This window comes from Condylura cristata, unplaced genomic scaffold (assembly GCF_000260355.1).
Source record: "Condylura cristata isolate star-nosed mole 26May11 unplaced genomic scaffold, ConCri1.0 scaffold00011, whole genome shotgun sequence".
Classification (NCBI taxonomy): Eukaryota; Metazoa; Chordata; class Mammalia; order Eulipotyphla; family Talpidae; genus Condylura; species Condylura cristata.
This window is the reverse complement of record NW_004567112.1, coordinates 38450079-38471896: the sequence shown is the minus strand read 5'-3', so window position 1 is coordinate 38471896 and position 21818 is coordinate 38450079. Positions and strand designations below refer to the sequence as shown.

General features: G+C 40.1%; 1 protein-coding gene across 3 annotated transcripts in view; it reads left to right on the top strand.

The window, feature by feature from the left end:
• SGPL1 (sphingosine-1-phosphate lyase 1) overlaps window positions 1-21818 on the top strand; it is a 51839-nt gene continuing 30021 nt past the window's right edge. Inside the window, exons 1-2 of one of the 3 annotated variants that reach the window (XM_004680800.2) lie at window positions 1-36; window positions 850-911. In XM_004680800.2, the coding sequence (XP_004680857.1) occupies window positions 885-911 (27 nt within the window). In that variant the 5' untranslated portion in view covers window positions 1-36; window positions 850-884. Of the gene's footprint in view, window positions 71-849; window positions 912-21818 lie in introns of all 3 variants that reach the window. The other 2 variants (XM_012723855.1, XM_012723856.1) reach the window with 2 other exon arrangements.

Here is a 21818-nt window from a genome sequence, read left to right as displayed (position 1 = left end):
GGCAGGGGGAGCCCGCGCCCCATCGCGGGCGAGTAGGTAGTACTGCGAGTGGGAGTGGACCCGCGACAGAGTGAGCCGGAGGGGAGGAGCGGGGGGGCTGGCTCCCCGCAGAGGAGGTGGAGGGGGTCCGGGGGCCTTGCGGGGGAGGGCTTCGAGTTGGGGTGAGAGGAGCGGCGGGGGCGGGGGCCCCGCCTCGGGTTGGGGTGAGAGGAGCATCGGCGGGGGGCCGGCCGGCCGGGACTGGGACGGGGTCCTCTTGGGGGAGGGCTGGGCGGTTGAGAGGCGGGGCGGCTGAGGCTTGAGGTGGGCTGGTGGGGGGCTTGGGGGCGACGCCAGAGGTCCGAGTGAGCGAATGAGTGGAAGGCTCACGAGTGGGTGGTGGAGGGCGCGGGGGCCGCGTTGGAGCCGAGGTGTGGAACTCCACTTCTCCGGCCGGGTAGGAGTGGACTTGCGGGGCTGGGGCTTGCAGATCTTTGGGTTCTGGGGTGCGTGGGACGGAGTCGAGAGCGGGGTGGGCGGTCTGAAAAAGTCCGGCGGAGGCCGGACCCCGGGGCTGGCTGAGGGGTCGGGGGCGGGCTGGGCGTTACCCCCGGTAGGCACCTTAGGGGGGCTGCTTTGTGGGAGGCTGGGTCTGGATTCGTTTGATCTGCTGTGGGCGGGAAATGGAGCTCCGGCGGGATCCCGATTCGCTGGCTCGGCTGGCTGGGGGCGGAGTGTGATAGCTGGGAGTGAAATCTGAGCTCTCAAAGAAGGGAAGGGAACCTTTTCTTGACTGCTCTTGCAAATCTAGGCGGGCCGAGGTGGCTGTTCAAAGCTTTAGAAGTAAACAAACCTGGTTCCCTTTTGCAGAGAGGAGGCACTGAAGGGGAGACTCAGAGAGGAGTATGCCGAGCACGGACCTTCTGATGTTGGTGAGTCTTTTCTAAACATCTCTTTGCTACGGGGCACTTGTCCCTTAAGTTTTATTTTTAGTTCAAAGACTGTTTTGATTTCACCTTTGATGCTAGCTTTTCCTAGCTGAGTATTTCTGAAACCTTTTAGTTTAGGTTAAATGATTAAGACGGATACATAAGTGAATTAAGCATAGGAATATGTATTTTATATATATGCAGAATCTTTTTTTCAGAATTCTCGCAGTTGATTTTAATCTCTCCCCTTCCGGAGAAAGTTGTTTTAAAACTTCTGTTACATTTTGTCTGGGTCAGACATTAGTTTTTAAGTGTTTGACTCCCAGGTTAGTTAGGATTCCCTGGAAGGCAGACATCATGTCTTAATTGTTTAGAGATGAATAAACACACATCGCAATGCCGTCTATGTAGCTAGTGCTTATCAAATGCTTGTTGAAATAAACTAGTTCAAATTTAAGTTCGTTTGCTGGTTTGAGGCTGTTTTTTCCTCTCTTCCTGAGATCTTTATATATCGTTTCCTCATTGAGCAGGGAGAATGATATTACCAAATGATTCTTTACCAAAATGATGCTTTATTCCTGGGATGTTTATGATTCTTCAGAGGGAATTTAATGTGGAAATTAGGAGGAGCCTATGACTTTCAAGTACAAAAAATTATTTGGAGGGGGTGTATAAGTCACTTCTGAGTCTGGTATTTCTTTTTACAAAAATACTTCCTTAAAAACAATTCTGTTCTATCCCGCTGTCCAGAATTGTTTGCTGTCACTGGGAAGTTGGCAAAAGCTAATAGTGAGGTTTTCCTGTACCTGGTGCTGACTTCCTGTAGTGGTAAAACCTGTAAGGTCTGCAAGAGGAATAAAGAAGAGGAAAAGCCACTTTGTGATTAGCTGGGGGGGGGGGGGCAGGACAAAAGATGACTTTAGTGTCATAGATAATACTTGATTTATCTAGATTCCTGATGAAGCGTTCACGTAAAGTAGATTCTTGCCTCAAATTTCATGGATTATCAGTAGATAATAATAGCCTCATGTGATTTTAGATTCTTATGACAGAGCATTGTGTTTATAAAAAGTAGGAACTATAAATAAGCAAAAGGAAACAACTGTATAGGAATTCCACTACTCAGAGATAGACTGTTATCACTTTAGAGGAATGACTTAAAACAGTTGGCATTTCTCTTTTTGCTCTGATAGATCCATCTTCTTATGTCTATTAAGATTCCTATGTGGAAGTAGGATAGACCACTGTTCCCAGAGGTGTGCTTATTACTTCTTGGGCCTGTTCATTCTCTTTAGCAGCCTGAGCAGTGACTACTTCTATTCAGAGTGTTAACTCCAAAATCAGTTTTATGTTGAAGTATTAAATATTTAACTGTTGCCACTACCTTTTCACTTCCTCTTTTGGTAATCTAGTATTTTTTTTTTTTTTTCAAAAAAAGATTTATGCATACAGAACTGGGGTACAGGCTAGAGATGCAATGGATGAGAGGATTCACCAGAGACAATGGGGAGCAGAACAGGCAGATTGATGAAGCACACTGCTGAGTGGAGCAACGTGTGGGTCAGGAGAGCTCTGCCATGCCATGAGGTCACTCCCGGGGCCAGGGATCAAATTTGCACTGAAGTGGCAGCGGCTAGCTTGCATTGCTGCGCTCCAACCCGCTGTGCCACCAGGAAGGGCCCAATAATGTAGTATATTTAGGGGTCTTCTTTTACTTGTTGGTGTAAGGAGTTAAGTCATAGAATGATTGGCTCTTGAAAATCATCACTCTGAGGGTACTACACATGTTGTATAAGGTGCTTTTACTTGAACAGGTGTCATTTTCTCCTCAACTGTTAAGTGTAAAGAACCAATGACCAAGGCTGGGTATTCAGTGGGGGCAGTAAATCCTCATGTGAGTTAGTGTAAATGATCTGGGTACTGAGTGTTTCTCTAGCTACTTCATGTGATGTATAAGATAGGTTCTTGGATCTCTAACTGGGAAGAAAGGAATCTGGTTAATAAAAAAAATTAACCTTAACTTAGGGCAACACTTTATAATTTCAGAATTCTAAAGACCCATAGAAATCATCCTTGCAAATTCTTATACATGAATCTTTTTAGATTCTGATAAATCCATTCTTTCTGCTGGGGGGATAAGATGGGCAAGAGCTAGGAAATACTAGATGGATTCAGGAATAATCTGAAACATTTATTAGCATGTATTACATGGTAGGTACAGAAATAATCTACAAACTCATTTCATTGTCACGAAAAGCCTTTGAAAAATACATTGGCACCCTCCTTTTATATGTGAAGATCTAGACTTAGGGAGCCATAGCTGTGAGGCGTCTGAGTCACATTTTGGCCACATTTGGTGTGATTTCAAATCCCTCCTCCTATTTGATCTGCCTTAGGGCAGAAGGGATGGGGTAACTGCCTTCTAGGGGACTCTGGAAATGTGTGTGGTTGGAAAGGGGGTGATTTCACCGTCTAGTATAATCTTACCTACATTGCAATGCAATGTTGAGAGTTATGCCTATAGGTAGCAAATTATAATCTTTGAATTTCTCTATAATAATAAAGGGACATTAATTACAAAATACTGGTTATAAAAAGAAGGCATTGAGCGTGGCAGGGTAGAAAACCCTGTGATGTGGGTTTATTCTATGATTATAAAACTTGAAGATCAGCTGGAGTCCACCTATATGTCAAGCCTTATATTACAGACCAAGGAGTTTGGGCTGTCAGTCCTCTGTAGTTTTTGCCTTAGTTTTGTCCTCATTGGATGAGGGGTGTTTGATTGCCTTTTTCCATCAGTTCTTATAGGACATGTCATGGGCTGTAGTACTTTCCACCTGTGTCTCAGAGAGAATAAAGTGAGCATGTGTATTCATCTACTGAGGACTGGAATGCTTTCAGAGGGAATTCAAGTCCGACAGCATTTAGCAACCTCTTTCTCCTTTGGCAACCATTTCTTTTTAGTCCTTGTTCTCTTCCTCCTCCCTATTGCCGGGGATGGTGCCACCTTGCAAGTATATAGAAATACCTGCAGATTTTAAGGAAAATTTATAAAATTAAATCTACTAGGGTGACTTTTCTTATTTCCCACTCAAATAGGTAAATCAAGGTTACTGGATAAATGATTTGAATAATTGCTTATCTAGGGGTTGTGGGTTGCCAACCAACCAGAGGTGATTTTGATTTTGTCCTTTGAGGACTTTGGCAGTGTCTTAGAGACAATTTTGGTTGTTATACTTGGGAGCTGGATGTCAGAGATTTGACTGACCGTCCTATTATGCATGCTGCCGACCCGCCCCCCACACACAACTAAGAATAATCTTGATAAAATGTCAGAAGCATGGTCTAGGGTTCCCAGATGTCTGTATCTGGTAGCTGGTAGCCCTTGCACTCATGTGGGTGGGGGAATGAGTCTTGCATTTAATGAGCTCTTGTAGTGTTACTTTGGACTATTTTGCCATAGATCAAGCCCTGCTATTTTGGAATATGTGTTGGAGAGTGTACAGTTCTGCAGCAAAGGAAAATTCTTAAGAAATGTGTTCTTTTAAACTTATGCAACACTCTTGATTTGGAAACAGTAATCTCTTCATTTTGTTTTCTGAATTCAAGAATAGAATTTTATCTTTGATTCTTGAGTCTTTCGCAGGGCTGTTTTCCTTCTGAATCTTAAGTGGGATTTCAGCAGTAAACTGAAAGGTTGACACTAAGTCAGTTCTGTTATTTGAATCTGGCACCTAATTGATAGGATTGTGTAGAAGAAGGTAAGGTCATTCATTGAAATACTCAGATTGTTGATAATCTTAGTAGCACTGTAAGATGAGTGCCTTATTTAGCATTTTTCAAATCTTATACATGAAGCAGAGCTATAGTAAGTATGATAACTTCTCCAGCCTTTGATCTGAAGGAAAGGGGACTTATAAATAGATGAATCCCAAATCCTTTTGGTGTGGCTTTACAAAAGTCTGTGTGTCAGGAAATTTTAGTAACATTTACTTTCTTAATTGGACATTGCCCAGTCTAATATTACATATAGTTTGTACACACTGGTAGCAGAATTGGGAATCAGCCTGGGATTAAAAATTTTCCATAGGGAGTTGATTTATGGTGAATCAGGCCCTTGTGTATAAACATACAGAACCCAGTTACTGAGAGGAAAAACTGTTGTGGGTTAGGGGAGATAGGAGCTGTCTGGGAAGATGGAGTTGTGCCAGCAGAGAGGAGTTTGCTGGAGAGATCCATGTTTTGCTGAGGCACTACAGAGCAGTGACTGGGGAGGGAAAGGGGCCATGAACAGATGCTGGGCAGTGTTAAGGGAGACCAACAGGGCTTGGTGAAACACCATTATCACTTTCAGGCTTGAAGGGGCAAGAGAGGAAGTAGATTAAGAACCCTGAGAGAGCTTAGATGCCGGAAAGGATAAACCCGCAATCACTGTCAACTATCACTCTACTGGCCTAGCAGTAGTGGAGAATCGGGAAATAAGTACCTGAAACTTTTCTTTTCCCAGCCTTTGATCTCCTGGTGGGTGCTTGTCATTGATCAAAGCCAGTCTCACACCGGAGGAGAAGAGAGCCTGGGTATTGTAATTCATAGAGTGAAAGGGAGGCCACTTTGAGGATGGAGTAGAGGATCTGGGGGAGCAAAGAACTAACTTGTCAAGGTCCAGTTAGATTTGAAGGCACAAGTGAGAAGATAGTGTTTGAGCAGTCTTGAAGTGTGGGTAGAACATGGAATGTTAAAGGAAAGGAATGTTCTCACTGATAACAGGATAGATTTCAGAGCAAAGTGTTCCCAGAGCTTTGGCAAGCCCAGAGCTGCTCGGTTCCAGCAGTAGCCTCAGAATCTTAATTGCCTGAAGGGCTTTTAGAAATTCTGTAGCCCAGCTTCCTTCTGGGTAGCCATCCCTTCCACGCGCCTTGCCAAGAGTGGTGCTCTTTACATTGTTGGATAGCTTTAATTGTTAGAAAGTTTTCCATTTGTCGAAGTCACTGTATTCATAGAATTCGGTTTGGCTGTTTTTAACCGAGAACTTTAAAGAAGTAGAGACTTTCCAAAGACAGAAACTTCTAAAAGATAGAAGTGCCTGCTGGCATGGCCGTTCCTTAGGCCTTTGAGGACATTCCCACCACCTTTGGTAATGGCCCTTGTTGATCCAGAGGGCTGCTGTGCGCACGAGCTGTCAGGTTCCTGTTTCATTCAGTCGCAAGGAAGAAGTGAGTAGCAGGGCTTGTGCTCGGGATAATTATGCTTCGTGTGACATTATTGCATATGTAGAAGAGCATAAAAGCACGGTACATTTTAAAGAATGGGCCTAATCAGTTATATGTCTAACACCCTGATTAAGGAGAATATTCACTGCCATCATGTGCCCACCCTGTCACATCTCCTTTCCTCCCCCCAGCATTAACCACTATTGTAATTTTTTTGAATTTTTGCCTTACTATTTAAAAAAACACTTTTAGCATCTATCTTGCATCCCTGAATTTAGTTTAGTTTGCTTTTTTAGTTGATGTAAGTTCTATATATGGGCACATATATTTATATATGTATATATTTTACATATATATTTTATATATTTTAATTTTCCTGTGTTACTCAGTATTTGTGAGGTTCATCCGTCTTGTTGCATGTAGTCTAATTCATTCATTTTTGTTACTGTATAGTATTTCACTGTTTGGCTGAATCACAATTTATTCATTCCAAAGAGGATTAGTTATTTCCAGTTTGGGGATTATTTTAAGCATTGTCATTATGATCTTGCTTGCATATAACAGCAGCTCCCAAGTGAAAGAATTTTTCTGGGATGTATTTCTGGGAGTGAAATTTCTGGATGATGAAAGGTGTGTATGTATATATATATATATAATCTCCTTAACTTTCCAGCTCCTCCAAACTTTCTAAGAGATTGATATATGGTTTATAAGCCTGGCAACAGTTAGAGAAGTTTTTGTTCCTGCACAGCTTAACAAATTGATATGGATAAGGCTTTTTAGTCTGGTTGGCATGTAAATCTAAGTAGGTTCTATATGTATTTCCTTGGTTACCCATGAGGTTGTGTCCTTTTAAACGCTTATTAACTACTTGGATTTCTTGTTTTGTGGGTCTCTCTTCAACCTAATCCCTTATCAATTAATGATTTCTCCTTGTAGTTCTAAGAGATGTTGTTATTTATCTATTTGAGATTTTGTTACTAGGTACATACAGATATAAAGTTGTAACATCTTACTGGTAAACTGATCTTTTTGTTTAATATTTTTTGACTTAATATTATATAGCTTTGTGAACATTTTGTCATGAAATAGGCAAAATTTTCGTATTTGGTGAATGAATAATTTGCCTGTTAGACAGGTATATTTATACCCGCCACACAGGTATAAACTGTGTGCAGTCTTCCTTTGGACTCACTGTGTCCTGTCATTCTATAAAAGGCATAAGTCACTTAAACAAAAATTTTCCTTTTTGAGGTATAACTTACATACAACAAAGGACACCAAATTTATGGTATGCATCATTTGGTATTTGCATGTGGATACTCTCTACTCACTGTCCAGATCAAGATGTGAACATACTCCGCATCCTGTCAAGCTCCTCATGTCCCTTTCATTGATACCCACTCAGGGTTGTCATGATAGATTAGTTTTGATGGTTTTTGAACTGTGTAAAAAGAAACATACAGATGTTTTCTTTTTTAGTCTTGTTTTTGCTCAGCATTTTTTTTGTGTGTGTGAAATTCAACCATGTGTTATGTAGCAATATTTTTAAAAAGTTATTGCTGTGTAGTTTTGTAGTGTATAAATGCATAGTAATTTATTCATTCTACAGTTGATGAACATTTATGTTCCTAGTGTTTGGCTGGTATGAAACATTGCTAACATTCTTGTATCTTCATAAACAAATAGAATTGCTTGGTCATAGAGTTGTCAAACAGGTCAAAGTGGTTGTGACAATTTGCACTTTTATCTCATTTTCTTAATATATAACTTTTTTATTTAACTTTGGACAACATATCTTTGGTTTCTGCTATTTGCACATTAGACTTTGGAGAGAGCATTTAGAACTTTTAATGGGGTTGTGGAGACATTTTGAAAATAAAAAATGCCCTTTTTTGTCATTTCCCTAGAAAGTGTATTTCCCTTGCTGTCACTTTGCTTATCTAGACAATAAATATTAATAAACATTGATGGAAGCAAAGCAACCTTAATTTTTTGAGTTCTAGAAGGACTCTGTTAAGAGCAGAGTTTAGAGTTGTGAAACATTGTTTGTAGAATTTAATTCCACAACTAAATCTTAAACCTCTGAAACTCTTTGGAACCTAAGTAATTATTGTGGTGTATTTAATTACACTTTGCACTCAATATTGAGGAGACCTTGTTTTCTGGATTTTTTTTTTTAAATTTCTGAAAGCATTAAAAAACCCTCTTATGAAATGCATTTTGGCAGGTGGGTCTACAATAAAATACACTGATCTGTGTTGAGCTGAGTCTTTGAGGTAGTTGGGGCAAATAGAAAATTCTGTTTTCAGACTCTACGATTATATTACCCAGCCCTTTTTGATAAAGTTAAGATTTCAAATGCTTTCTCAAGAGTCATGACTGCAGCAACATCAAGCTGTCTGAATGACTGAAACCAGCTTGTGGTCTGTCACCATCAACAGGTAACTGATTTAATCTGTAGTGGGTAAGGGGCCACTTGCAACCTTCTGATTGAATTAGTAAGATAATTGAAGGGGAAGAGTTGGCTTAACAGTTGCACCAAACTGAGGAGCAGCTCATGATCTTCATATGTTTTACTGCCATCATCTGTAAGAAAAATGCAACGCAGGTATGGTCTCAAGCCACTTAAGCCCTTTCCTGGCTCCACTTTTGTGACTTGACTTTCCCTTGCTCCTTCCTGAAGAGACACGGAAACCATCGATCAGATTCATGTAACATTTAGTAAGTGTGTTATCTGCAGTCGTTTTCTTAACTACCTTGTGGTAAGGTAAGCGGATAGTTGTCGTCTTTTCTCCTTGTGAATGTTTGGTTGAATTCTAGCAATGATAACTGTTTTTGCAGGTGAGGAATAGCCAGTTACATAGAGGTTCAGTGTGTAGCAAAGGTCGCACAACTTTTAAGTGAAATCTAAATTAGAATACATGCCTTTGCTTACTAATTCAGACTTTCAAGGACAGCAAAGCTACCTGTAGAACACCAGTGTGGGGACAATACAGGTTTGCAGGCGTAGTGGTAAGGCGTCAGTCAGGGCATTGCTCACAGGTGATTTGTTTGCAGATACTCGGAGGTAGCGGGTGGAGTTTGTGTTCATGAATTACCAAAGGAAAAAGGGTATTTAAATCATCATATTAAAAGTTATTGATTCTGTTTAAAGACTCTTTTTTTTTTTTTAAAGATTTATTTATTTGTGCATACAGAACTGGGGTACAGGTCAGAGGCTCAGGGGCGGTGAGAGGCTTCACCAGAGACAGAGTGGGGAGCAGAACAGGTAGATCTACGAAGTACACTGCTGAGGGGAGCAGCAGGCGGGTCAGGAGAGGTCTGCTGCGCCATGTTTACACCTCCCGGGCAGGCAGGGATTGGGGATTGAACTCTTGCGGAAGCGGCTTTAGATTCTCAATGCTGTGCTTTAACCCACTGTGCCACCAGGGAGGGCCTTAAAGACTCTTTAACGAAAGATACCTTTAGACAGGAAGACATTTTTGATCTAATCTACACATAATTGCTCTACATTTCAAAGTTATTTTTAGATATTTATGGTTGTTTTGGGTTTTGTGTGTGTGTGTGTGTGTGTCAAAAGCTTTACTCTTTATGTCTGGAATAGCAATTCCTGCTGTCCTTTACCCATGATACCTTTAGACAGGAAGACATTCTTGATCTAATCTACACATAATTGCTCTACAAATTTCAAAGTTATTTTTAGATATTTATGGTTGTTTTGGGTTTTGTGTGTCTGTGTGTGTGTCAAAAGCTTTACTCTTTATGTCTGGAATAGCAGTTCTGCTGTCCTTTACCCATTAGGAGACTCTTTTTGGACAGACTTTCATTTTTACTTTGTTTTTTATATATTTTTTAACAAGTTTGTGAATTCAAAGTGTCTCTGGTGGTTGGTCTCAGCTGAGAGAACATTTGGTAAACATTAGTGGAATTGCTGGGTCATTGTGCTTTATTTTAAAGCAACTAATTCAGGGGCTTTTATTATACTCACAGGATTTGTGCAGCCACCATCACTGTCAGATTTAGAACTTTTTTAGGACAAACTCCATTACTTATTAGTAGTCTCTTCCTTCTGGCTTCCCAGTTCCCTAGCTCTAGGCAAGCATCGAACTGCTTTTTGTCTGTATATTATTCAAAACATTTCATGAAAATGGAATCATAGATAGTCTTCTGTAATTGACTTTGTTTTTTTACTTAGCGCCAAATTTTCAAGTCTCTGTCACAGCAAATACATTTCATCCTTGTTTATTACAATCACCAAGCTTTTCTTTGAAAATTTAAGTAGTGATGCATCCAGTAGTGTTTCTGTTTTGTTTTCACCTACAGGGTACATTGGGACTTGGGGTTATTTTGCTTTTGAGAAACTCGTATATAATATTAAGGCTACTTCTCTGATTTACAGACCCCAGTGACTGGCCTGCAGAATGTTCTGAAATTTGGTAATTGTCAAATTTTGTGTTTACAAATATTTTTTGATGAAGGAACTTGGGGAACTGAGAAAATTTACCTTTTTCTAATTGAGTTTTTTGAGATGTAATTGATAATACAGCACCATATAAGTTTAAAGTGTACAACATAATGCTATAATTACATGTATCATGACATGATGACCTCAGTAAGTTAACATCCATCATCTCATATGGGGGTTGGAGGAAAAAGGGAAAAATGTCTTTTTTCTTGTGATAGAACATTTAGAATTACTCTTTTGTTTAATTTCCCATATACCATACAGCAGTGTTGACTATAGTCACCCTCCCTAGCACTTATCTGCCTTAGAACTAGAAGATTCCAACTTTTGATCACCTTATCCAATCCTTCCCCAATTCCATAACACAAATCTGATCTCTGTCTATGGGTAGATTTAGCTTTTGTTAAAAGATAATTAAAAAAAAAAAAAGACTAATACAGATAAAAAATGAGGACATACTAAAGACTTGATTTTACTCATAATAAAGAAACCAGGCAGATCTTACAATTGGTTCAGAGGAGAAGTCCAAAGGACAGTAGACACATTTATAGATCAGGAATATTAAAATGATTACTCAACTGGGTAAGTCATTTGAATATGGAGGTTTTCATGTTTATAGATGAATAGATGAAGATTAGTTTGCAGCAGTTACCAGTTATCTACTTCTAGAGTTGTAATATTACTTCCATATAATCTGTATCAGATAACCAGAGGGATGTCCTAGACAATGTATGACTTTGCATTGGAAACACATGGTTTCTCCTGCACTTTGAACAGAGTCTAAAATTCTTCCAAAGTTAATTTAAAGTTAGAGTCTTCAGGGCCCACCCCGGTGGTGCAGTGAGTTAAATAAAGCACAGCACTTTGAAGCTAGTCTACACTTCTGTGTCAGTTAGACCCTGATCCCGGCCTGGTTGCTGACCCACATGGCACAGCAGACCTGCCTGTCTCGCCCGCTGCTCCCCTCAGCAGTATTCTTTGTTGATCTGCCTGTTAGGCTCCCAACTCTGTCTCTGATAAATCCCCTCACACAGCCCCCCACCCCCACCTCTGGTCTACACCCCAGTTCATGTATGCATATATACATAAATAAATCTTTAAAAAAAAAAACCCTACAGTATTTAAAATGGCTTCTCTACTGGCCATTTGGCAGTGTTAACGGCAGTCAGCTTTTACAAGTTTAGAAGCTTTGCATTTTCTTGAGTGCACTCCTAATGATTTAAGAACTTAGCCTGTTTTTGTTTTTCTTTTTTGAGGCCCAATTTGTATCTCAATGATGGTGAAATGCTTTGCCTGAATACTCCAGTGCTAAGTGTAGAGCAGTTTGACAGACTACTTAGTGCTTGTGAATATGGACATCTGCCTCTTAAAGCCTGACCAGGAGGGAAAAATGTGGACCATAATATTTTTTGAGAACTTCTCAGATACCGGGTCTTGTGATTGACATTGTGGAATTTTGGAGGAAGTGTATGGTTTGCTTTTTACCACCTAAGAAGTGATGATTCAGTCCCTTTAACATTTCTGTTTAATGGCTGTTAGGTTTTGTTGCTCAATTCTTAACTAATGACCCAAGGGACTTTTCTCTTTGGGTTTGTGACAGTGTTAGCTGATAAACTTCAATGCCTTTTGCAGATATTAAGACAATAGTGGTTTCTTACCTGTTTACTTTGCACTTTGAAGAATGTGATATAAATGGGAATCAGATTGATAAGCTTTGTTTTCTGTGTTTTTACAGCAGAAGTAGACTAAGAATAAACAACATTTAAATATTTGAATCACTTCTATAGTTTAATTTCACTCTTTAACATGATTTGATCTTCAATAGAGCAGGGAGTGGAGGGATAGTGTAAAGCAGGTTTTTCATTTCCTCAGTAACCCCTTTCTGCTTTAAAGCTAGGCTTTCTGGCTTTACTGAACAAGATATTGCATGTTGAAATGTGCACTTACATTAGAGGCGGAGAAAGTGGAGGGAACGCTAAAATCCATTCTTATCTGCATCATTGCAGGATTGAAGTTTTGGATTTTCATTAGTATCTGATCAATGAATGAATGTTATTAGCCAAGAGCAATTATCTGATGTTGTGGCTAGGCTCACATCGAACACTTTCAGGAAAGCTTGGTACCTTTTTAACACCCTGTCTGAGAGATGGGTAGCCTCTTGGCGATTGGATCTCAGTAATATTGGGTTATTTTTTTTTTTTTTTATAAAAGAAGGTGTTGGGAGACAAAGGGCATAGAATTCTGGTCGAGAGAGTGGGTTCTGAACCAGGGGTTGGTATTACGTTCAAGAAGGCAGGGAAATTACTTCAGCGATGTGTTTCTGGTCTCCTCTGTATACAGGTATCTGGGATGTCCTGCGAGGAGTGGATTTGGATGATTTCATCCACTCCACTGATTTAATGGAAAGAATATACAACAAAAAGTTAGATTCTGATGATGCCAGTGCCTCTATGTTTATGTTAGTCTTTGAGGCTCAATTTCTTCATCAAATGAAATGGATTGGACTTTAATGTTTTCTTTGAACAGCAGCATTTCATAGTTTTTTTTTAAGATTTATTTTTTATGCATACAGAACTGGGGTACAGGTCAGAGGTGCAGGAGTGGCGGAGAATTCACTACAGACAGAGTGGGGAGCAGAACAGGCAGATCGATGAAGTACTTTGCTGAGGGGAGCAGCGGGCGTGTCAGGAGAGGTCTGCCCCACCATGTGGGTCACCTCTGGGGAGGGAATCGAACTCATGGTGAAGTGGCTTTAGCTTCTTAGTGCTGTGCTTTAACCCACTGCGCCACCAGGGAGGGCCCAACATTTCATAGTTTTTGAAAACAGTTTTCCTGGGGTGCTTTTCAGCCTTTCTGTTTGAAAGCATGTACGTAGTGTGAGTCTCTGAGAATGAGATTTGTAGTTTGAGGTACTGGTGAGTGGTGGTCCAGCGTCACAGGACAGCGTCACATAGTTGGCACTGTTGTCTCAGTTCAGAGAGTCATGGGCATTGACCTTCAGCATTTGGAATACACCAATTGAGCATCGTCTGTTTCGAACATGCTTGTCTTCTGATAGTTTATGCCACTAATATTTGACTCTAGAAAACTGGGGAGTAAAAAACATAGTGGAAAACAGAGCTTTTTGAGTCAGACGGTTTGAGTCTTGATTTGAGTCCTGCCATTTCTAGCTGTGTGGTCCTTGGGCCTCAGTGTCTTCACCAGTGAAGGGTGGGGAGTAGTAGTATTGATCAGATCTTTAACCTTTTCCCCCATCACTGTGATAGGCTGTATCTGTGAACCGAGCAGAAGGGTGCTTGCTGCCAGCAGGGGAGACGGGGAGAGGGGAAGGCAAAAACTTCTTGGATACAGTAAACAAACTGTCATAAATATATGTGATATTATAACTGCTTCACTTTATTTGAGTAAGTTTTTAGTTCCCACCAGGATACAGATATGGTTCTCCAGTGTAGGTGATAGAAAAATGTCTTCCCTTTTGTTTGTGTTCTTACCAGCAGAGTTCTGATGTTAAAATACAGTTCCTGGGTTATTCTTCTACTCCCAGGGTTGAGTGCTTTGTCTCTAGGATTGATTAATTTGCAGTGTGATTGGCTAGTGTAGTTGGGCCCTGATTGGCTTTTGAGAAATAACTTGAATTGAGGCACACTGGATATTTGGTGTATTAGAAATACAAGGAAAACACTGTGTACCTTTTTAAGGACGTAGCTTTCCTAAAAGCCTGATTTTACAGGCGCTTGTTGATACTACTAGGCATTACCAGTGTGAGTTTTTCCTTTAGTGATACTTAGGCTTAGAACCCAGGTCTGTGCTGTGGCCAGCAATCCACATTTGGACAGGCAGGCCATTTGGGAGGTGTAAGCTTGTTAATTAGAACTGTAGGAAACTAGCTTGTGTGCACTTCAGGTTTGACCGTACAATACCCGTAGTGACTTTGTGCTCAGCTGATCAAAAGTACTATGTTTTCTTTGGCAAGGTACCTGTTTCTCTTTGGCAGTTCAGAAACATTGGTAGAGTAGATCAGTTTCTCAGCGGAAAGGTTTTTCTTTGATCTTTAGCCTGATTTTCTTTAATGTGGAGAGGAGCGGGAAGACGGAAGTACACTGGAAGATCTTACTGGTTTCTCTGCTTGGCTTTATAGCTCTTGGTTTTCTTTGGTACTCTTCTTTGAGGTCATACTCCAAATAACGTTTAGTACTTACAGTGTTTTCAACTTGTGAGAGATGGTTTCTAACATCTTGAATTCAAGTGGAAGCCGTGGGTTTCAGCCTGACTGCTGCTTACTCTCAGTTTGTCATAAAGCAGGTCCCTTAATCTTCCTCTACTTCAATTTTCCTTACTTGTAAAGTGAAACTGTTCATTCTTAATCTAATACCCTCATTTGATCATTCCAGTTGTACGACTGTTACTGTGGAGTCTACGTACAGCGTCATGCCTGTCAGCACTTCAGTCTTTCCTCTGCATGTTGTCATGGCCACTTTCACTTTTTTTAATAGTTGCTGTTCTCTCTGTAATCAGGTGCTCACTTAATCTTTGAGTTTTAAAGGGGACACTATGAACAGTGTGTGCATTAGAGGCGCTCAGGAAATAACCTGTTGACTGATAGAAACTTCAACCACGGTGGCACGCCTGTAGCAGCTGTAGCGTTGCAGGGAAACATTCTTCTCAGATGATGGAGTGCAGATGCCGTTGCTCTTGAGCAAAACAAATACAATGGTTCCCCGTGGTGGATAGTAAAGAAGAGGTTGTTGCTGTTTGTATTAGTTCCTAGGAAAGAAGCGTCTAGTGTGGTCTGGAAATGTCTGCCCAGATGTGTTTTCTTTTTCAGTGATACTCATTTTTAGAATGTTTCTTTTGGTGTAAATGGTAATCAGTACATTTAATGGGGGAAAATCACTGTCTAATTGGCAGTGGTCAGGTACAGTACTCGTTCTTAAGGAAGCTTTCTGGGGAATGTGAGGGTGGGTAGGGCTACTGTGGGAAGTTGGGGTACAGAATCTCCTCTTGAAGATATTTGGGGATGAGAGAGCTATCTGCATCTGCTGGGATAGCTATGGGCTGTACCTTGGGAAAGTAACCTAAACTGTAACTCTGAATCTTCTGGACTTAGTTACTTCATCAACTCATAATCCTCGCCTCGTAAAAATATTAAGTGAATAGGGCCCTCCCTGGTGGCGCAGCGGGTTAAAGCACAGCACTGAGAATCTAAAGCCGCTTCCGCATGAGTTCGATTCCCGCCTGCCCCGGAGAAGATCCACATGGCGCCTGCCCCGGAGAAGATCCACATGGCGCGGCAGACCTCTCCTGACCCGCCCGCTGCTCCCCCCAGCAGTGTACTTCATCGATCTGCCTGTTCTGCTCCCCGCTCTGTCTCTGGTGAAGCCTCTCACCGCCCCTGAGCCTCTGGCCTGTACCCCAGTTCTGTATGCATGAATAGATCTTTAAAAAAAAAATTAAGTGAATAAACATAGTCATAAACATCACCAAGATTGTGTAAAGTAGAAAATAACAGATTTAACTCCCTTCACTTCATTATAAAACCTCCTAAATATAAGGAGGCCAGGAGTAAAATCACTAGCTTTAAACCTGAAGGTCATGATCTATTTAAAGGACTATCGAATCAGTTTGATGGGTTCAACATTTAAAAAAAAGTATCTGATATTATTTTAGAAACTTTTGGTTTTTATCTTTCTTCTCTGAGTATTAGATTGTGTGTAAAATAACATTTCCTTAGGAACATGTCAGAAAGCTTGAAAATCACTGGTCTAAAAAGTGTCCTCCAAATTTACAGGATTTGTAGATTACCACAGCATGTTAACATTCAGCTTAGTGTCTTACTGCTGTGGAGTGATTTGGGTGCTGAAAGAAATCAATAATTTTGGGGTAGGTTACTAAACTCCCATAAATTCTAGTTAATGCCTACTTGTCTAGTATTTGTCTAATTATTACTAGGATTTTTGACTGTAGAATGTTAATTATTTTGATATCTTCTAGGTTTCAGCTAAAGCCTAAATTAATGATTCCAATCTAATGGATTGGAAATGGGGTGAATAAGAAGAGAAAGACTAAGTTAGCTTACTGATCATTATTTGACAGTAGCTTCATAAAATAGTTAATATGTTGACTTACTGCTACTAAGGTTTATCTTGCTTTTTCCCCATTATTGTTATATTTTAAAAAGATTTATGGTATGCTTTACTATCATTTTATTTCTATTTATTGGACAGCCATTTTGTTTTTTTCTCTACAGGAATGCATTTCCAGTTTTATAATAAAGTGTGAAGAAAGAAATGCTTTACTTTTGGAAAATTTAACCTAAACTAGTGTCTCTTTGGCCTTCCTGGTGGCGTAGGCAGGAGCGTCAGCATCAGCGCCATCACTGCTGTGGCCTGAGTTTCCTTTCCCGCCAGGGAGCAGACCCACAGGGTACAACAGACCTCTGTTGTCTTTCCCACTGCTCCCCGTAGCAGTGTATTTCAGGAAACCTGCCTCTTCTGACTCTGCCTCCTGACTCTGTCTATGGCGAATTCTCTTACCTCCCGCACTCCGGCCTACACCCCAGTTCTCATACTAAATTAAAAAGTCATTAAAAAGTATATGCTACTGTTCTGTTAACCAAATGCTGATGATAAATATCTCCCCACTCCCCACACTGACAGATGTACTATACAAGTACTCAAGCACAACTGATTTATTCTGTGTTCCTTCTAGATAAAGAAGTGGAGGTAAGATTGGTGAAATGATTTGCCTGGACTTGTACAATAAGCTAGTGGCCTTTATAGATAACCATTCATAATTTTTGTGTTTCAAAGATACAGTGGATAATTTAAGTTAAACAGAACCCTAAGTATTAAAATTTTAAATATATGCATGGGCCCTCCCTGCTGGTGCAGGGGTTAAAGGGCAGCACTATGAACCTCGCCACAAGCTGCTTCAGCACAAGTTCCATCCCTGGCTGGGAAGGTGACCCACACCGCTCCTGTCTCTCCCACTGCTCCTCTCAGCAGTGTACTTCATCAGTTGGCCTGTTCTGCTCCCCACTCTTTCTGGTGAATTCTCTTACCACCCCCTGCACCTTTGGTCTGTACCCCAGTTTTGTATGAACAAATAAAGTATTTAATAAATAAGTAAATAAATATGCAGGTATATATAGACAAAAAGTATATTACTGTAAGCAAAAAGACATGGTGGGAAATAGTTATATGAAGTATTTGTGACACCTCTATCTAGATGTTTATCTCTGGTCATGACCTTGCAGTACAATTTTAGTTTGTTTTTGTTGTTATGAACTGTTTTGTATGTCTTAAGGTAGGTTCTGCTAAGAGCATAAATTAAGAAAACTCTTGGCCTGGCACTTGGTCATAATGTGTTGAGTGAGCCTCTGCCTGGAATACTGAGAATGCAGAACTGAAAGAGTACAGAAGACTGAGTCAGGAGTTAAGGTTTCTAGTTCCTACTAGGATGCACACCTGTCTGTAGGAGTTCAGGCATGCTGCTTCTCTGAGACCTGCTTGTAAAGTGAAGGTGTTGGCTTGATAGCTAACATCTCCTTCAGCATTTAGAGTCAGTTTCCCAAGGGCTGGAGTATTGCATCATTAGCTGGCCTGGGGTTTGTGCTGTTTGCAAGGCCCCAAGGAACTGCCTCATCCTCTTTTTTCCAGGAGATAGCATACGTTACCCCACAGAGCCCAATAATGCAGTGAGTTCTCAGTGTTGTGAGGTGCTTCTTCATTGGGGACAGTGCTAAGGTTGTTAGTAATAATGTAGAAGGACTTTGGGATGAAGCCAGAATCAGTTCTCTCTGATCAACTGGTTTCCTACTCAGAAAAATCTTGCTGTTGAGAAAGACCCATCTGAGTGCAGTATCATTCTGTCTTTGTTGTAAGAGAATATAAAGTTTTTCTCCTTGGAGGAGATATATTTATAGACCTTTCTTCCTAATTATTTATTGAGGGAAGGTAAGGCATGTTTACAGCACTGTTTTAGGAGTACAGGTTCACACCTCCAAACTACACCCACTACCAAGTCATTTTGTGCCCCTTACCTCCTTTGCCCTCCACCCTCCACTGTCACCTTCTGTAACCTCAGTTCTGCAGACAGATTTGGGAACTTTATGTTGGTTCCTTTGCTTTGATTTTTAAATGCTATATATGAGTGAAATCTTCTGGTATGTGTCTTTCTTCTGACTTATTTTGCTTATCTTAGTTCTCTCCAGTTCCATTCTTGTTGCAAATAGCAGGATTTCATCTTTTTTTTAAATGAGTAGTCAGTGTGTTGATGTACCACATCTTCACCCAGTCATCTGTCTGTGGACCCTTAGGTTGTTTTATATAGCTTGGCTATTGTAAGTAGGGCTGTAGTAGACATAGGAATACATACACTTCTTAGTAGGGTTCTTTCATTCTTTGGGCAGAATCGTAGGAGTGGAATTGTTGGTTCATAGGTAAATTTATTTTAATATCCTGAGAAGCCTCTCTACTGATTTCCACAGAGACTGGACTAGTTAGTCTACATTTCCACCAACAGTGTACAGGATTCCTTTTTATCCACACCCTGCTAACACTTGTTTCTAGGTTTTTTTGTTTTTTTTTGTTTTTGTTTTTTTTTTTTATGTGGGCCATTTGCACAGCTGTGAGGTAGTTACTCATTGTGGTTGATTCACATTTCCCTGATAATAAACAGTAATGAACACTTTCATGTGCCTGCTGGCCATCTATACATCTTCTTTGGGGGAAGTGTTTGTTTAGCTTTTCTGTTACTTTTTTTTTTTTAAAAGATTTATTTGTACATATAGAACTGGGGTACAGGCCAGAGGCTGGCTCAGGGGCGGTGAGAGGCTTCACCAGAGACAGAGTGGGATACAGAACAGGCAGATCAACGATGTACACTGCTGAGGGGAGCAGCGGGTGGGTCAGGAAAGGTCTGCCACACCATGTGGTCACCTCCAGGGCAGGTGGGAATCAAACTCATGCGGAAGCGGCTTTAGATTCTCAGTGCTGTGTTTTAACCCGCTGTGCCACCAGGGAGGGCCTTCTGTTAGTTTTTTGAAGGGTTAGCTGTCTTGAGTTGAGTTGTCTTAAGTTCTTTGTAGAGCTTGGCTATCAGCCCTTTTCAAGAGACATTTTCTCCCATTTGGTAGGGTGTCTTTGTTTTAATGATAATTTCTTTCATTATGCAGAAGCCCTTTTAATGTGAGGTAGTATGATCTGTTTATTTTTATAAAAACATCACTGAAGCCAACATCATGGATTATATTGCCTGTGTTTTTTCCTATGTGTATTATAATTTCAAATCTTACTGCCAAGTCTTTGATCCACTCTGAATTAATTTTTGTGTGTGGTCTGAGATAGTAGTCTGTTTTGCACGTTCAATTTTCCCAACATTTTTTGTGTTGTATAGACTTTCCTTTCTTGCTGTTCTTGGCTCCTTTGTTGTATATTAACTGTCTATATAAAGGGTGGGATTATTTCCAGGCTTTTAATTCTAGTCCTTTGATCTGTGTGTTTTTATTATAGCACCATACTGTTTTGATCACTGTGACTTTGTAGGATAATTTGAAGTCTGCAAGTCCATTCTTTTTTATTAAAATTACAATTTTGTAAACGTTAGAATGAATGCCTTCATATATTATGCTTTAAAAATAATTTGCATTTGCTGATTCTTTGCTTTCTCTCTAATACTAATTGTTATATTATTTGTATTGTTCAGTACTATGAACTGTTGATACTTTATACAGTCATCTTTTGACATTGGTATCCTGTTTTTGGAGTGAATTAGAAACTAAAATTATCAGAGGGGAAATCGATCAGATGATTGTTATTTAACCCATTCATACACATTATTTAACCCTTTCTTTGGTTTGATCACAGCTTTAACACTACAAGATTCTTTATCATGATGGAAATCATGACATACCTTTAATGATGATTGACTTCTGTAGTCTTTTTCCCAGCTCTTGGTCTAACATTACCACTACTGTGCAGGATTGAGGCTGTTGATAGCAACAGAGGACTCTGGGGAGTAGTCACCAGGAACTTTGAGGGGCCTATAGATAACTGTGTTTCCATGGGAGGCCCTCCAGGGAACCCTGTACTTGCTCACTGTTAATTACCTTATACTGCAACCTAATTGTTAAGAGCATAAATGTTTTCAACAAATACTTGTTGAGCACCTGTCCTCTTCTTACACTTTCATGCTCCTGTTGCAACATTGCACATGGATAACTTATAGAACATAACTTAAATTGATATCATTCTCTTTTTCCCAAAAGTCAACTCTGCCTTCTTCAGCTTCCGTTCCTGTTCTCATCTATGATGGTTAATAGTGACACCAGTTACTCCTCTCTTTCATACCAGAACTTGAACATTTGGAATTATCTGTACTCTTTACACTTGATCCTTCTGTATCTAATAAATTATCATACCCTGTTTGTTTGGCCTCCAAAAATATCTTTCAGATCCATAATGTTCTTCTTTCCTAATGCTAATGTAAAAGCCGGTTTATTTCTCCCTAGACTATGTCAGCAATCATCCTAAATTTTTATCCCAATCCTCTACTCATCTTCTGCCACATTATCCTTAAAAAATATTTACTCATCTCTTGCTGTTGTTCTGAAGTTTCCTTTTTTTTTAAATTGGCATGTATTTTAGAAAATTTTTCATGTACTTCATATGGATTTATCTTTTCTTAATGCTGCTTAGTATAGTTACATGATATGTGTGTATTATAGTTTACTGAATCTTCACCATTCCTCTGTGAATTGACATTTATGTTACTTATATTTATTCTTTACCTGTTACAAAGAATACTGAAATGTATGTCTTTGAATATGTTTATCTGTGTCAATGTGCGAGTATGTTGATGTCACAAAATGGAATTTCTGGGCTAAATGAATATACAGCATTTAAAATGTTACTAGATCAGAGTCACTTTACAAGAAGTGCCTGTCAGTTATATTCTCACTCTTCGTGCTTCCCCTTCCTGCACCCACCAAGGCCGTTTTAAGTCTGGACCTGATGCATTCCCCTGGTCTTCACACTCTGATTGGACGGTTCTCATTTACTTGGTCACTGTCAGCCAAGTCCAGGTTTTTTTTTAGTACAGAATATGTCCTGGGCACTGAGTTCTAGTACTGGACAAATAGGTTCTCTGCCTTCATCTCGTTGAAATTACTACCACACAGAAATTTTTGCCATTTCCTTAAGCATTTGGAGTTCCTACTCTTCCTGTTGCAAC